General features: G+C 28.4%; 7 protein-coding genes and 1 long non-coding RNA gene across 10 annotated transcripts; 4 read left to right on the top strand and 4 right to left on the bottom strand.

Moving 5' to 3' along the window:
* Positions 1–798: 798 nt before the first annotated feature.
* Positions 799–6,359, bottom strand: LOC124497485 (uncharacterized). The gene is made up of 3 exons (XM_047061141.2): positions 5,413–6,359; positions 4,136–5,347; positions 799–979 (listed from the first exon to the last, which is right to left on the bottom strand). Exons 1-3 carry the CDS (start codon positions 5,717–5,719, stop codon positions 891–893), a joined length of 1,608 nt encoding a protein of 535 aa, XP_046917097.2. The 5' UTR covers positions 5,720–6,359; the 3' UTR covers positions 799–890.
* On the top strand, positions 1,347–3,323 carry LOC124497488 (uncharacterized). The gene is made up of 4 exons (XR_012832402.1): positions 1,347–1,848; positions 1,960–2,237; positions 2,470–2,804; positions 2,992–3,323. It is a non-coding gene; the product is annotated as an uncharacterized LOC124497488 (long non-coding RNA).
* Positions 5,719–8,009, bottom strand: LOC124497760 (uncharacterized). The gene is made up of 2 exons (XM_075734070.1): positions 7,160–8,009; positions 5,719–6,807 (listed from the first exon to the last, which is right to left on the bottom strand). Exons 1-2 carry the CDS (start codon positions 7,976–7,978, stop codon positions 5,932–5,934), a joined length of 1,695 nt encoding a protein of 564 aa, XP_075590185.1. The 5' UTR covers positions 7,979–8,009; the 3' UTR covers positions 5,719–5,931.
* A 93-nt stretch (positions 8,010–8,102) lies between these two features.
* Positions 8,103–9,286, bottom strand: LOC124497487 (uncharacterized). Of its 2 annotated transcripts, none has more exons than XM_075733895.1 (3): positions 9,197–9,286; positions 8,623–9,059; positions 8,103–8,547 (listed from the first exon to the last, which is right to left on the bottom strand). In XM_075733895.1, the coding sequence occupies exons 2-3, from the start codon at positions 9,027–9,029 to the stop codon at positions 8,292–8,294; spliced, it is 663 nt and encodes a 220-aa protein (XP_075590010.1). In that variant the 5' UTR covers positions 9,030–9,059; positions 9,197–9,286; the 3' UTR covers positions 8,103–8,291. The 2 variants fall into 2 exon arrangements, with proteins under 2 accessions (XP_075590010.1, XP_046917100.2); XM_047061144.2 differs by having other exon boundaries at positions 9,193–9,273.
* Positions 9,287–9,309: 23 nt separating this feature from the next.
* Positions 9,310–10,535, top strand: LOC124497486 (uncharacterized). The gene is made up of 2 exons (XM_047061142.2): positions 9,310–10,200; positions 10,257–10,535. The coding sequence occupies exons 1-2, from the start codon at positions 9,310–9,312 to the stop codon at positions 10,533–10,535; spliced, it is 1,170 nt and encodes a 389-aa protein (XP_046917098.2).
* A 154-nt stretch (positions 10,536–10,689) lies between these two features.
* LOC124498093 (uncharacterized) lies at positions 10,690–12,905 on the top strand. The gene is made up of 2 exons (XM_047061803.2): positions 10,690–12,484; positions 12,556–12,905. Exons 1-2 carry the CDS (start codon positions 10,803–10,805, stop codon positions 12,641–12,643), a joined length of 1,770 nt encoding a protein of 589 aa, XP_046917759.2. The 5' UTR covers positions 10,690–10,802; the 3' UTR covers positions 12,644–12,905.
* Positions 12,906–13,487: 582 nt separating this feature from the next.
* Positions 13,488–15,177, top strand: LOC124497759 (uncharacterized). The gene is made up of 2 exons (XM_047061436.2): positions 13,488–14,894; positions 14,976–15,177. Exons 1-2 carry the CDS (start codon positions 13,609–13,611, stop codon positions 15,049–15,051), a joined length of 1,362 nt encoding a protein of 453 aa, XP_046917392.2. The 5' UTR covers positions 13,488–13,608; the 3' UTR covers positions 15,052–15,177.
* On the bottom strand, positions 15,009–17,711 carry LOC124497447 (uncharacterized). 2 transcript variants are annotated; one of them, XM_075733894.1, is made up of 2 exons: positions 17,566–17,711; positions 15,009–17,381 (listed from the first exon to the last, which is right to left on the bottom strand). In XM_075733894.1, the coding sequence occupies exon 2, from the start codon at positions 17,291–17,293 to the stop codon at positions 16,247–16,249; it is 1,047 nt and encodes a 348-aa protein (XP_075590009.1). In that variant the 5' UTR covers positions 17,294–17,381; positions 17,566–17,711; the 3' UTR covers positions 15,009–16,246. The 2 variants fall into 2 exon arrangements, 1 of the variants encoding a protein (XP_075590009.1); XR_012832401.1 differs by having other exon boundaries at positions 15,180–15,415; positions 15,530–17,584.
* Between the last annotated feature and the right edge of the window lie 112 nt (positions 17,712–17,823).

Genomic DNA, 17,823 nt, shown 5'->3' with positions numbered 1-17,823 from the left:
AATACATTATAAAAGGACAATGTACTTATCCAACAGAAAAAAATAAAATAAAATGGCGATGTTGATGATGACCAAGGACAAGTTTCTCTTCTGTTTTCATTAATGATCATGATGATGATGGTGATGATGATGATGATAAACTCGGAAGATAACCTCTATTTTTGTATATCAGGTTTAAGATCTGGAAAAAAAAGTTAGTTGATTAGTGGAAAGAAAAAATTTCATAGTTGATGATTGCTTTTACCCCATCATCGTTTAGGTCAATTTTTTTTTAAATTTATTTGAAGGGTTCAGATCTTTCAATGTCCATCAAAAGAATAGATTTTAAATTATTGCAGGAAACATCTTGAACAAACATTCAATTCAATTCAATTCAATCCAATTATAATGATGATGATGATGATAATGATAATAATCGAACCGATTCGCCGATTGTTATTAAACATTCGATTCTATATTGACCCTAAAGGTTTTTTTTCGAATTCTATTCAAGCTGATCTAGTTTTTTTTATCTGTTATCCAATTTTTTTTCGGTTCAATCAAATTTTTCATCAATCGATTTTGTGATCAGATATTACCAAAAAAAAAGATGATTATTATTATCATGATAATCATCTCGCTTTCTTGCTTCAAGATAATATCCCTATTTGATCATTATTATTGAAATCAGATGGTTATTTTTTTTTCGTTGTTGATATTGCAATATACATTATATAATTATACTATATTACTGCTGTATAAATAGGCGATTTTTTTCTGATTGATCAAATTCAATTCAGCTGTTTCGATGTGAAGATATTCAATTTCAAATCCGATAAGAATTGCTAATTGCTAATAACATAATAATGATCTTTTCACGATCTTTTTCAATCATCAAATTGACCACATGATCAAATGATTATCATAATAATAGTGGACAAAAAGGCCAAATGATGATGATGATGATGTTGTTCATTTAAGATGGAAATTAATACAGAAACTGTAAAGATGATTAAAAATAATCGACAAAGGTATGAACAAATCACCACAAAAATGATCCATTAATCATAAATTTTTATGTTTTTTTTTCCATAACAATAATAACCAATAACGAATGATTCACCACTCACCTTATTACCTCACTCGAAATTAATGGTTCAAAGTCTAATTTTTATTTTCTTTTACATCAAAGTCATCATCATTGTCAATTACTGTGTGTCATCAAAATGACAACAACAACAAAAATCATCATCATCATCATCATCATCATCATTGAATCCTTGAATGAAAATGTCAATTTGTGAAACCATAACACAACCATGAACAACATCTGAATGTGAGTAATAAAAAAGAAAGAAAGAAGATGAAGATCATCGAATTTGAGATGAAAAATTAAAATTTCTCTACCAAAAATGAACATCATCATCATCATCATTCTAAATTTAAAAATGTTTTGCTGTTGACAACAACAACAACTTCCATATCGAAAGAATGTTTCATTGAATAATTGTGATGAATTTCATAATTGAAGAAATATTACAACAATGAAAATGTATATAGTGTATGATGACATTCATTCATTCATTCTATGTTTGGCGTGATTACATGTGATCACAAGGAAGATGATTCTCCTAGGATTTTAATTTTTTCATTCATTCAAAAAAAAAAAAAATTTAAAAAAAATTTAATTTAATTTTCAATAATAATGAAATTGGAATTTTCCAATAGTATCCAAGCAACAAATGATTTGATGATGATCACATGATAATGTGCAATACATACATTCGAAATTTGATTCGCAAATACCTGACAATTAACGATGCATGGCCATATGATGATGATGATGATGATGAAAACAAAATCATTCAAGTAAAAGGCCAATTGAGCATTGATTTTATCAAAAATTTTTTTTCGTTTGTTTTTGTTTTTAAGACAACGAGCAATTAATTTTTTTTTTTTTTTTTTTTTTTTTTTTGATAGATAGATTCAGATCGGATCGGATCCAAATCAAATTGAATGAATGAAATAAGCAAATAGAAAAAAAATTGGCAAATTGACATCGATGTCAATCCAGTCAAGATGATTGTCATTACAGTAGTAATCATTTGTTTTTTGTTCGGATCAATGTATGCATTTGGTGTGGCCGGCCTCTCGTCAATTGGATTTTTCATTTTCATTTCTTTTCTTTTTTCTCTCGGTAATGTTTCACCTTTTTTCCTTATCGTTCACCATTTTCAAATGATCATCATATCACTAAGGTAAGGTAAGAGAAAATTTTCATTTCTTTTCCGTTTGTCTCTATATATGTCTACAACAGTTGTCTGTTGATTATGTCATTTATGATTTTTTCCATTATTTCCGTCATTTGATTCTAGTGATTTGTTCCCTTTTTTTATGATTCAATCATCATCATCATAATCATTATTTGTTTATTGGAAAAAAAATGCTAATAAAATTTTTTTTTGTTTCGTTTTCTTTCCCCAATAATAGAAAACGAATATTTTGGCTTATTAAACGATTCAACAATTCTAGGGGACCATTTATTCAATGATTCATATATTGATCAAAATAAATGAATTCGGCAATGATAATGAATGGTAACAAACAAACATGCAAGCCAAGAAAAAAAATGCCCAATTACAATCAACATTTTTGTTTTTTTTTTCGCCCGTTAAAATCATTTTCGGCTATTCAATTCTTCCTGGTTCAATCAATTATACCCAGTATTCGGAAATGTTTGTCTGACAGGCGCTTATCCTCAATGATCATCATCATCATCATCGTTTATATAACGATAGGCAATCCCTTTAATCGACTTTGGCTTGGTAATTAAACACACACATACACACACACACACAAACATACATCTTTTTTTTTTGCTTCATTTAGACATGAGAAATTTATTTTGATTTTTTTTTCTAATCAAGATTTTTATTCTAATTTCTTTGAGATCATTGATAATAACATTGAATGAGATGATAATCAATTTTTTTGTTTTGTTTTACTTACAAGGTTTAGGTCATTAACCATCAACATTTTTTTTTGATGGAAAAAAATTTTCTACCATCAACAACATTTATATGATGAGGAAAAAAAATCTTTGATCAGGTTTTTTGTCCACCACCATGGTATTTGTTCTGGCCATTTGTTTCGTTATCATCATCATCATCATCATCAAAAGTTAGCAAATAGACACTTGTTGTTTGTTCATAAATGTTCAAAAAATAAACGTCATCATTATCAATTTATCAATCAATATATCGATTATTTCAGTAATCAGCAAAAAAAAAAAATCACAATTCAATTGATATTTGTGTGATACCATGTGACCAGTATATATAATTGCATAATTGAAATTTTTTTTTGTTCATTTTGCGTCATTGTTTGATCAAATAGTTTTTTCATTATTTTCTCATAAAAAAAAATCGAATGATTCCATATATTTGATTTAGTCGATTGATTGATTGATTGATTGTTCATTATACACACACAGTTCAGAGTCAAGTTCACAAACAACGACCAAAAAAAAAAAAAAAAAAAAACAAAAACGAATCGATATGGCTTTTTATCATCATCATCATCATTATGTTATCGATGTCCTTGAAGAACCCTTTGCTGCTGCTGCTGATGGCAAAAAATTTTCAATGAAAAACTTTTCATACAAACAAACAAACAAATCAATCACAATTGTGATTCAAAATATGATTGATTAGAATGTGAAAAATGAAAAAAATTTAAAATCATTTTCATCATACACACACCCACACGCACGCACAAACAAAGAGATGTTGTCAATTTTATTCTTTATTGTTTAACAAGAGAAAAGTTATTATCATCAGTGGTTGATTGGAACAAAAAAAAAATTTGTGACGTATTTGATTCATTTGACATTGGTGGAATTTTTTTCTTTGCTTGAAAAAAACCAATTTTACACATTTGAAAAAAAAGTTCTGTGAACTCTCTCTTGTTGTGTTGGATTTTTTGTTTTTCAGAGTTTGAAAAATTTGTTTCCTCGTTGTTTAAATTCATTTCGATTTTTGGATTCAAAAATCCTGAAACAAAATCCTGGGGTTGTGTGGTTGATTCATGGTTGAATGATGTTGATGTTTTGTTTACAATTTTCATTTCGTTTATTTGAATTTGATATACCAAACACAATTGTCAGTCAAAATAAATATGATTGACAAATTCGATGAAGCAAACAATCCTTGAATCATGTCATCATTTCGTTGTTGATTATCACTGTGTTGTCGTTGTAACAATTGTACAATTGTATGGTTACCATTATTATTCAATGATGATGATGATGATGTTTGATTGTTGTTGTTATTCTTCCAATATATTGATAATTTATCAATAGATTCAACAATCACTGCATATGGCCATTGAATCATTTGAATTCCATCACCATTGTTGTTATTATATGGAATTATAGTGATAAAACGTTTTTCCATTCTGGATGCTTGAATATAGCCAAATGCATCAAATACACCAACGTGTTTTGGTTCGTATTGACCATCACCATTGTTGATCTCATAGATGAATGCATCGACATCATGTCTGATAACAAAAAATGGTAACCTATATTCACCACTATTATTCGGTATCATACATATCCATTGATGTGATGTTAAATCGAATTCATTTTGAATAACACCGGTTTCATTTTTAAACACAGTCATAATTAAACGATCATAAAAATCCTGTAAATCACAATCTTCAAGTTCCAAACGATTATTGTCAAAAATATTATCATGTTGATCAGGTTTCCGGTTGACCATATCACCTGTATCAAATTTTTGTGCAATACTAATTTCATCATTTTCATCAATAGTTTCCTGTAAAATACTATCGATGATAATATTTAAAAATTTCATTCGTCCATTACTTATAACGATAAGATTATTATCATCTGAAATGGCTACATATTTTGGCCAATCTGATTTCATTCCATTTTCAATTAATTGACGATAATTTTGTATTGTCCATTTCTGTCTGTCCAATGTTAACCAATGTAATGATGAACAGAAACAACTTTTAAATTGATTATTATTGATTATATCACTAGAATCTTTTTCATGTTTGATAATTGAACCAAGTATAATTGAAAAAATCGATAATGAATTGGAAATAGAACCACCAGTGTTGAATAGATACATATGTGATGATTGTTGGAATTTATTATTCGCATTCAAACCATTGAAATGAACAATAGTTTTCAATGTCCATAATTCATTTGAAAAATTTCTTTCAATGATCAATAGATCTGTAGTGAAACGATTTAAATCAAAACGTTTAGAATGAGCAATGACAACAAATAATTCTGATAAGAATGCTATCGATGCATATGATGAAAGTCGTTTATAATCTAATGATAAATAAATAATAAAATTGATTAAAATGAGTAAAAAAAAAATTTTTTCGAAATCATACCGGGAATTTGAAACAATTTGTTGAATTTATAACCACAATGATCAATACCGATAATTGCGCCTTGTTCAGTTATAAAATACATTCGATCTGACGACGAGATTCTATCGTAAAACAGGTTATTGATATTCGATGCCATTGAAACATGAACAAAACTATAATCATTTTGTTCCAATTCCAATGTTTGTAATCGGCCATAAATCGATTCAAATGGCAATGATTTAATATCCCATTGTACATTTGATTGTAGCCGATATGAATCAAAATTAACATTGATTAAATTACGATCAACATGTAATTCTTTTGCCATTTCTTTTCTTTTTTTTTTGTTAATCACAAACAATCAAATCATCATCATGTGGTGATTTAGAAAAAGTATTGACAGATGATGAATTTTAGTACATCTTTACATGGATAGATGGAAGTATAAGCAAGTATTTTTTTCAACAACATTTTTTTCATTGAAATTTTTAATTCAATTAAATTTTGCCAAAAAAAAAAAAAAATTAATCAAAAAATAAATCAAGCTGGACGTTTTATCTTCAAATGATTATAGAATGAATCAACGAATTTATCTGTCAAACCTAATTTATCAGCCATATGTGCTAATGGAATAAGATTTTCGGGAATATTCGGTTTCGTTTTGGTACCACCCAATGAAGTTGGCAATTCTTGTGGTTCCATTATGGTAAGCAATTCTTTAGATTTCTGATACGTTAACATTGCTTTTAGTTTAGGATTCAAAAAACTAACAATCATTGTCATAACAGGATTCAGTATCCATGGTAAATCGACAACAAGAATTTTTTTCAAACTACTTGGATAATTTTCAACAATTGTCATCTTGAATTTAATCAAATCCATGTTTACATTTGATGGTCCAGCACCACCAGCATCGATCAACATAATGAAACCATGTGTTGCAGCCATACGATCAATACGTTCCAACATATGAGCAATAAAATGTTTAGGTAATTCATTCAATTCTTTAAAAGTTTTTTGTGAACGAAATGCTTCCATTTGAACATAGGTACCATCTTTAGCACGGCCACAATCAGCTAGTTCCCATAATTCTTTTGGAAACATATCATCAGTTCGTTCATGTATACCATATTCTTTTTTCCATCGATAACATTTAATCATAGCATCGAATGAAACATTTTCATCACCATTATATTCAAGTAAAAATCTTCGTACTTCCCATTCTTCTTCTTTGATACGTTTCACATCAATTTCATGATATAATGATGAATTTTTTTCAATCTCTTCCAGAAAACGTTGACGAAGTTTTACAATCGATTCTTCCGTTGGTTGATTGTTGTTGGTGGCTGCCATTGTGTGGATAAAGAAGAAGAAGAAGAAGAAAAAGATATTGAAGAGCAAACCAAAGCAAAGATTTTAATGACGATCAAGCTGTCAGATTGTGGATCATTTTTATTTTCTCCATCCAAAATCAGATCCACTTATTGTATATATTGTGTAGTCAGATAAGATTATGATCAATTCAATGATGATTGGTTGTCTGTGATTAATGTACCTCAAAATAAATTGTCAATAATTGAAACTTTTTTAATTAATCTATTTATTGGTAATTTTTTTTATGTACGCGAAACACGTGGCAACTATCATGGATTGTTGTACCAGAAAAAAAAATAAAAAAAGTGATTAGTTATCATCTCGGATCATCCAGGATGTAGATAATCGGCGGAGGCCCCATTTTTAATTATTTTTGATCAACAACAATTGATGATGATGATGGTGTTGGTGTTGATGGTGGTGGACGATTTAGATTGAAAAATTTATACAAAATATCCACTAATTCTTCATTTAAACCTAATTCATTAGCCATATAAGCCAATGGTTTTGTACCCATTATCATCAATTGATTTTCACGTAATCCACCCAATGTTTTCGGTATCTGTTCACGATCAATTGAATCTAATAATTGTTTTGATTGTAAATAGTGGATCAATTGACGAAATTTTGGAAATAAAAAATTAACAACAATCGGTAAAAATGGCCGAATAATCCATGGACAATTTACAAGCCATATTTGTTGTAAACCTAATGGAAAATGATCGGATGCAATCATTTGAAATTCAATCAAATCAAAATTAATATTATGATGTTGAGCATTGGTTAGATCTTTAAGTGCAATGAATCCATTTTCACCAGCAAGACGATCCACTTTTTCTAAACAATGTGCAACAAATTGATATTGTAATTGTTGTAAATGATTACATTTTCGTTGATAACGTAAAACTTCAATAATCACAAATTGTCCATTGATTGATCGAATTATTTCTACACCAGATAATTGCCAAAATTCTCGTGGAAATGATTGATCTGTACGATCGTGTATGCCGAATTTGTTTCGCCAACGATATGTACGTTGCATTGAATCGAATGCAATATTTTCATCAGCATTATTAGCGATTAAAAATCTTTTAATTGGCCATTCTTCTTCACGTATACGTTTAATATCAATTTCATGGTAATACGATGGATTTGTTTCAATTTCTTTTTCAAAACGTTGTCTAAGTCTTTCAATAAACGTTAAATCAATCATTGTGTGTGTGTGTGTGTGTGGAAACAAATATAATCAATATTGATTGAAAAAAAATATTCGAATAATTTTTCAACTTTTATGCATTGTGTCTGTGTGTGTGTGTATTTGGAATTTATCATCAACATTTTTATCAATACGGAAATTTACTAATCTAGGACATTGACTCAGTGATTGAATGATTCGATTGATATCATACAGAAAGTTATATGGATAGATATAAGAGACAACGTGCGATGAGCCAGGAATTAAAGATATGTTTGATGGTTGGTTAAAGTTCAATTTGCCATTATTATTATTTTATCGTTGTAAAATTCTAAACCAGATTAAGCTGACCATTTTGATTTTGATTATTTTCTTTCGATTGATTTTCAAGCATTGCATTCAATTGATCACTTTCACGACGTTGATGTGCCAGATGTCTGGTTTTTATGCCAAACAATTCAATTAATACTGATGTAAAAATACTAAAAAATGATCGATTCGTTTTGTGTACGGCAACCAATTGTTGTTGTTTCTGTTGCTGTTTATCTTTTATATTTTTCGATTGATTAACCACTTTAAATATTTGACTATAATGAATCAAATTGAAAATTAATTAGTAATGCAAATTAAAGATTCAAGAAACATTTTAAGATTGAAAATACCCATTGTAAACATCAATTAGTTGTGCGAATTTTCCTTTTTGATTCTTTTGCAATGATAATTCATCCATAGTTTTTGAATTGTCAAAATCTTCAAATACATTTTCAAAGAAATGTTCTTCACCATGAACGAAAATATCTTCCAAATCATATGCATGTATAAGATCACGAACAGCTTGTTTGTCCAAAAATTTCTGTATACCATTATGAATGAATTCATTTAATTCATGTTCACGGCTCCAAATATGATCATAATTTTCAATTTTATTACGAAAAAATTCCGTTGGCGATGGTGAACGGCCACGATCATAGCCACCTCTTTGCATATGATATGAATCATTTGAATATGTTGATAATGATGATGGTGAACGTTCTGAATTCAATTTATCCAACATTGTTGATAGTGACATTTTAAGATGATTTTTTCGTTGATAATGATTCTATATTGAATGTTCCGTATGGTTATTTGTATCAAAACAAAATGAACAAAAAAGAAAATTTTATCAGAAAAAAAACAATGAATTGGAAACCTTGATCTTGAGAATAAGCAGTAATAATAATTAAATTAATTACTTGCCAATAACCAATAAATCCGGGCAATAATGATTGTGATTTTATATTTGAAAAAAAAACGAATTGAGCCAATTTTTCCGTTGAAGAAGAAGAAGAAGAAGAAGAATACGTTTGAAAATGATCATAATTCCATATTTATGGCTGTTGCTAATGGTAACCACCATCATGATTGTAAAGGGAATAATGTTGTTGGATAAAAAACCGATCGAAAAAGATCAATCATCATTATCAATAAATGAATTATGTCAACAAAATTCCATAGATAATATGTTTGAATTAGATTCGATACAATATTATCATCATATTGATCGATTTTGGCATTCAAATAATAATGTTGATGATGATGAAATAATAAAAAATAATATAGCCATTCCAGATTCTCGTATTGGACAATTATTCTATGGTAGTTTTCGTCGCCACCATTTTTATTCCGGATCCGATTTCAATACAAAAGGTTTCACTGGATTCATGTTTATTGATGATATTGGTAAAATTTTTCGTAAAAATGAATTTGTTTTGATTAGCCGTACATTACTTGATGATGAATTTGTATTCATCACTGGCATAAAAGACCATAAAACTGGACATTTGGCTGTTGATTATAAATCCATTATTGATGATGAAAATGATCTACCAATGGAAAAACAAAATTTAGCAAAATTTATGCAATTTTTAATACCAAATAGAAAATTTACCACAGATTTAACAATACATTTGGATTGGAATTATAGAAAATTATTTGTCATCATACGATTAGATGAAAATTATGCTGCTGCATGGAAATCACCATTAAGTATATCGATGTATGATATGAATAAAGATTCATTAAAAGATATTATTGAAAGTAAACAAAAAGTGGATGGATTACAATTTGCTATCAATGTAATCGGTACAATTAGACAATTTGAACAGAAAAAAAATTCAACAAAATTAATTCTACTTACACAACAACATAAACGAACATTTGTTGCAAATACATTTGATGGAAAAAATAACATGGTACAATTGGTAAGTTTTTTCTTTGGAAATGCAAAAAAAAAAATTCTGATTCTCACACCACACAGATGGAATATGAAACAATGGATAATGTAATGACATCATTGTTCAATTGTGGCCATAAAAATGCTGATGATGATGATGATGATGATAATATGAAAGTGGTGAAAAAGATGAAAAAATCATCATCATCATCTAACACGATGAATGAATTGAATAATTATGCCAAATATATTAATTATTTTCTTTCGGCAGTGATTACAACATTGATGATTACAGCTTGTATGATACCATATTTTATTCGACGACGACAGCAACGATATCCAGCAATAAAAAATTTAAAATAAAATAAAAATGAAAATTTTTTCAAAAATTTTTTTTTTTTTTTTTTTGAAAATTCGAAAATATCGGGAAAAGTTCTGGAATTTTGCAATTGTATTTTTAAGGCTGTGTGCAAATGTTCCCGACAATGTTTCCACCACGCTACTTTTTTTCTATTCTGTATGACGCGCGTTTGAGTCTCACTTGTGTTTACTTCCTATTTTGAGCCGCTGTGTGTGAATTTTTATTTTTATTTTTTTTCACAATCAAAATTCTTACATTTCGTTGTAAAAATGTATCGTCGATCATCAAGTCGTGTACCATCATTATCATCATTATCATCAAACAACAAATCGAAATCTACTAATGGCGGTGGCGGTGGTGGTGGTAATATTAATACATCATCAAAATCAAATCGTAATAATTGTAATGAAAAATTTACAATGGAAAAAATTTGCATGGGAATCGATATGAAATTAGACCAGATCGATATGATTGCTTTTGATACAAATGATTTGGCTAAATTAATGGATCTAAAATTTGAACTTCAAATTCAAAAAAGTGAACAGGAAAAACTTGCACGAATGATTACTAAAAAAACCAATATAGAAAGATCATTATTTGAGTATGTACGAAATTTGGCTAAAAAAATTAAAGAATATGAAATAAAAATTGATAGAAAATGTGCTAATTTAAATCTAAACGGTAGTGCCACCACTCAGACAAAATTGAATGCACCACAACCTTCGAATGATGATGTTTCATCATCAGAAATGGCGAAAAATATCTATCCATTGGTGAATGATGAAAATTTGGCCAATAATTTTTCACGAGAGTCATTGTCATCATCACCACCATCACCTTCATCATCATCATCACCACCACCACCACCTTCATCATCATCACCACCACCACCGCCAAGAACTGGATCGTTTTTGTCACAAAAATCTGAACAAACAAAATATTCTGAAAATGATAATCATCATCATCATCATCATTATGTTGATTCACGTCCTTATCGACGCATAAATATTTTTACTGATCAAAAAAAATCTGTCCCCATTGAATCATCAAATCCAAACAAATTGACAAGTGCATTGGATATATTGAAAAAGACAAAAAATCACAAACTATCAATGGTTTTTGATGATCCCATTACTAATGACGGCATTGAACATGGTAATGATGTTCGTTTGGCTTATGGTGGTGATTTTATTTTCGATGATGATCCAGATCCAACTATTGTGCCACAACCAGTAGCTAATCTAGAAAAAGATTGGAAACAAAATATGAAAAATTTTCTAATGCAATATCATGATTATCCAACACATCGATTGATTAGAAAATTTAATCAATCACGTGCACCATTTTTGAAGCAATTATCATTAAATGATCGAATTGAAATATTCAATTCAATGTTGAATGAATTGGTGGAAAATTATCATGATGAACATGATAAATTGATTGTACCGTTTATAAGAATGGCTGAAGAAATTTTTATCCCATCACACAAATTACATATAATGGAATGGGCTAATGAAAAAATTAAAAATGGCCTTTATCATGATATAATTAATTATTATCAAGAATTACAACATCAGATCGATAATTGTGAAGATGAAACATTGAAATCATTATGGATAAATGAATTGGAATCGAAAAAAATGATTTCATTAAAACGTTTTCGTGGCACATTGATTCTGATTGGCACTGCCTACAATAAATGTATTTACAATACAAAAATCAAAATTATCGATATCGCTTTACATTTGTTTGGCCAATCAAAATTTCGTCAACTTCATCTGGAATTATTCACTGATTTCATTTTGATGGTTGGACAGAAATTATTATCGAATTATCATTTATCATCATCATCATCAACAACAAATAATCCGTGTACATTGGATCAATTGAATGAAATATGGATGAAATTTAAATCATCTAATGATGATTGGCCAGATTATCTGGAAGATAGGCAAGTTATTATTTACCGATTTCTCACACACCTGTTCATTTCATTTTTTTTTTTTCGTTTTCAATTTTTAGAAGAAAATTGGCTATCAATTTATTTGAAAATCATTTGCAATTGTATCGTTGTAATGATAATTTTAAAAATGGCCGTTCTTATTATTAATTTCACAATATGCATCCTATATCCATAAATATGTCATAAACATACATCACATACTGAAATTTTCACACCTGTACACATAAAAAAGTTTCCTTTTTTTCCTTTAATTTTTCATTTAAAATTTTCCTTTATTTTGATTATTAATGATAATAACTTTATTTTAGTGCCTCACACCACCACCACCCCCGTTAAGGTGTTTACGTTTTTCGAATATAGTGACTATAATAGAATATAAATAAAATAAAAGTTTACATAATATGGTAATGATGGAACGCATTCACAAATTATTGTGTTGTGTTTGTGTGTGTAGTATTTTTGTTAAGGGATTTGATTATTTCAATAAGGTTTTTGGTAGGGGGGAGTATGTGGATCAAAAAAATTTATTGTTGATTTGGTAGAAATTTGGACCATAAAAAAAGAGAATCAATGCCATGTTACCGTAATCGTACCACCGTTGAAATAGATTCGAAATTGACGGAAACATTTGTATTCATTGAAAAATCCATGTCCGAAAGAAGAATCGAAAATTTTGGTTCACCTCATTCAAATATGATTTTTTCGTTTCATCATATTCGATCGTTATCAGGGTTTTTGATCGATTCCGAATCGGTACCCATCTTTCTTTCTTTTTTTTTCTTTTTTTTTTTTGGTTTATTTTGATCATGCAGATTTTGGATGTAGTCAAAAACTCGAGGCGCACACACATACACACAAGAGTAAACAATTTTTAAAATACTTGAAAAGCCTGTAGGTGGCCATACACATATCACGTAATGCGTAATGAAGAGAAAAATTGTATTAGTCATTTACACAGCAATAGCAGGTTGCAGCACTTTCAGCGTGTTTCATTGTATATCGAATATATATAAGACATATTAATGTACATGTGATAATTGGTTTTTTTTTTGTTCTAAAACTTTCACAACGAACGAAATTTTCATCATTAACGATCCATAATCTTAATTAATATGGCATCATCATCGAGAAAAAATTCACAATTATTCGATTTGCAGATAAAATTTATGAAATTTAGCAATGAAGTTGATGAAATCGGTATAAAATTTCATGATAATAATAATGATGATGATGATAAAGAAGCATTGAAGAATTTATTGGTTCGAATCAAAAAAATTGATAATGAATACAATGAACTTGTATCGAATGTGGATAAAAGCAATAAACCAAAATTGATTCTTGAATTCAAACAGATTTCAATCGATACTCGATCACAAATCAAAACATTGATTAAAGATATTGAAAAATGTATTGAACAAATTCCACTACAAGAATCAAAATCGAACAACAAAAATGCAGAACAAACACCATCGACATTGATTGAACAAAAATCGAACAACAAAAATGCAGAACAAACACCATCGACATTGATTGAACAAAAATCGAATAATGATGAAACATTACGTCGTGAAGAAAATTCTATTGATTCGAACAATTATGATGATAACAATACGAATGTTTCGATTCAACATGGCGATTATTCAGTTGCCGATCATTCAATTGCCAATGTAATTGATGTTTGTAGTTGTTGGTTTTGTTATAGAAAAAATCCTGATCTCATTGCACAAGATCAGATTGAAAAATGGCGTATAAATATCAAAAATTTTTTCCATCAATATTGTGAATTATCGGCTAATGAATTTTTAGCACGATTTCGTCGATCTCGTTTGCACATGTTCATTGGTTTATCGATAACAGAACGTCAACGATTAATACAAATAATGTTGGAATTACTTTTCGATCATTTTCCCTATCAAATGGATCATCTTATTGTATCGATTATGAAAATTGCATCAATGTTAAAGATAGATCATTGTAATATATTCATCATCGATTCATTAAAACAACGTATCGAATCCGGTATATATCATGATGTTTGTGATTATGAAAAAATGTACAATAAAATCGATGAATATTCGGAAACAATACGTGAAAAATTCGAAATGAATAAAAAACATTCATTGGATCGTTATTGGAACAATCTTGAATTGATTGCCATCATGTATTGTAAAGATATAATAAGGTCAAACGATTATGTTTTTGAAATTTCGAAATTTTTATCAAAAAATTCTCAATTAGATCATTGTCCAGAAATTTATCTGGATTTATGGATTGAATTTTTATCGATCATCATTACAAAGTTGTGCGATCAGAAATTTCGTCATCAACCAAAAGTCAAAGAATTTTTCGTTCAAATAAAACAACAACTTGAAAACAACAACTATGAGGACGATGAAAGGTAATTTTAATTTTAAAAAATTTTTAATTTGAACAAAAATTTTCATTTTAATCATTCAAAAAAAAAAAAAAAAAAATATAGACGAAACAAAATTGTCGAATTAATTGACAATAATTTTATTGGCCATGACAAAAGTCGAAAACAAAACAAAGAATGACGACAATTCAAAGTTTCGAATCAATCGATCGTTCGATCCAATCATCATCATCATCATTATCATTTTCTTTATTATATAATTAAAATCAACAATCAAAATAAAAACTAAACAAACAAACAAAAAAAATCAAAGGTAAAACAAATTTTAATCAATTAAAAATTTTTTAAATTTTCAACATTTAATTCTTCATATTTAGGTGGCCATTCATATATTGGTGGATGATCATCAACGATTTCATACACAATATCATTATCATTACCATGTTGACGATTATTATGATTATGATTATTATAAATTGTCGAAATAATTGTCGGTCGATTGATTGTATTGATTGTATTTTCATTAATAAAATTTTGATATCCAGCTATTGATGATGATTGTTGTTGTTGTTGTTGTTGTAAATGATTCACATGATGATGATGATGATAATAATAAGTATAATATGAACAAACAATGGTTAAAAATAGAAAAAACATACATGACATCCATATGTGTATAAATTGACATTTATTTAACCAATTATAAATGAATATAATTAAACAGATTATGACCATTATAATTATAATGATTAAACGTATACGAAGTAGATTATTATTATTATTACCCATTGTCCGTGTTGTTGTTGTTGTTGATTGTCGATGATTCATATTCATAGGTTGTCATCGGTGTTTATTCTTCGATAAAACAAAACAAAACAAAAAAAAACAATCGCTAATTATAACACAGCAAAAAAAAAATGAAAGTAAATTAAGAGAAATAATAAAATTGATCACTCATGATGATTCTTATTACGATATTTATAACAATTGATGATGATCATCATGATCATTAAATGATTTTTGGGTGATAATCGTCTTGACAGCTTGATTTGTTGATTGATTTTGATATTTTTCTTTTATTTTTCTGATTGATTGCAGTGTATGTTTATTTTTTATTTTGCAGAGTTTTTATTTATTTTTTCTTCTAGTTTTTTTTTGAAATAAGATTGAAAGAGAGGATTGATTGATTATTACCAAAGACGGTAAATCAATAATCATTCGATTATGATGATGATTAAAAAATTGTTTATCACTTGTTGTTGGTAAACACTTGTTGTTGTTGTCGTTGTTTTTGTGTTGATAATGGACGAATATGAATTACTATATGGAAAATTATGTCACTGAAATGATGATGATGATGATGGATGATGATATTATTAACTGCTACTGTGTTCGTTGCTGATTTGATTTGTTGTTGTTGTTGTTGATGTTGATAAAGGCTGCTGTTGTTGTTGTTGTTGTTGTTGTGCTAATTCAGTTTGTGATGATGATAATCGTTGTTGTTGTTCCATTGATGTTTCAGCTAATAAAACATTGACATTGAGCTCTTCATATTTAGGCGGTGGATCATATGGTGGTGGTATATCCGTCGCTTTTAAACGTTCCATACGACAATTATAACATTCATTTTCATCATCATCATGATAGCTTGGTGTTGTTGTTAATATAGTTGGATGATTGTGATTATGATGATGATTTATTAAATCATTTGGATTTGTACTATAACTACGATTCCGTTGTTGTTGTTGTTGTTGTTGCTGTCTTTGTGTTGTTGTTGTTGTTGTTTGTTGTTGATTATTACCAGGATTTTGATTATTATTATTATTATTATTACTACGATTCCGACGTGTTTGATGTAGCCGATCAGAATGTTTACGATAAATATAAAACATAATGAATGTATAAACAATAAAAATTATAACAATAACCAATATAATCATCAATGTTATATTGAATATAATCAATGCAAATTCATAATCAATTAAAAATGCTAATAAACAGATGACACCTATTGTTGATATTAATAATGGTATAAAACGTATTGCAATAGTCGCTAAATATTGTAACCAAATTTTTGTTCGATACCATGCCATACGATTTACGTTTTCATTATTATTATTTATATCAATTTCCGTACATGAATGTTGTTGTTGTTGTTGTTGATTAATTGTTGTTGGCATTGTAGTATACATCATCATACGATGACGATGTTGTACTCTTTCACGATGTGGACAACGATATCGATTATTGCCACCAGGTATTGTTGGCTGTGACATTGATCGTGATGTTTGTCGTAATAAATATGGTAATCCACGTACATGATGATGATGATGATGATTATTATTATTTGTTGTTCGACGGCTACTTTCAGTCATAGAAATTATTGAATGAGAATTATTTGTAATTGAATCTTCGAGTGTCATTGTTGTTGTTTACTTATGGATTACCACAAAAAAAAAGACAATAAAAAAAACAAGAACAGCCAAATCGATTGATTGATTGATTAATCGTCTATATAATTTGAATCAATAAAAATAACAACAACAACAACAACAAAAAAATTGGTCAATGAGAAAAGATTTCCTAGATTTCACTTATACACACACAAATTCAACAATTTTAACGGTGATTTTGAATGACGATGTTCTTTTTTTTTTACTGTTGTCATCAAATAAAAACCACCTTATACAGTTACCTATACATATTATTTTTTGTCTACAGTGTTTCAAATAAAATAATTTTTATCGATAAATTTTTTTTTCTTTTTTTACCAATCGTTTCTGTTTGTGTTACCAACGATACCGGCAATACAACAACAACAACAACAACAACAACAACAATATCAATCAACAAATCAGCAACAAGAAAAAACAAATTTTTATGATAAAAAAAAAATCAGATGAAAAAAAAAAACATTTACTATGCAAATGACAACAAACAACAACAACACACA

The sequence above is a fragment of the Dermatophagoides farinae genome, chromosome 9 (assembly GCF_024713945.1).
Source record: "Dermatophagoides farinae isolate YC_2012a chromosome 9, ASM2471394v1, whole genome shotgun sequence".
NCBI lineage: Eukaryota > Metazoa > Arthropoda > Arachnida > Sarcoptiformes > Pyroglyphidae > Dermatophagoides > Dermatophagoides farinae.
This window is presented reverse-complemented; position numbering and strand designations above follow the sequence as displayed.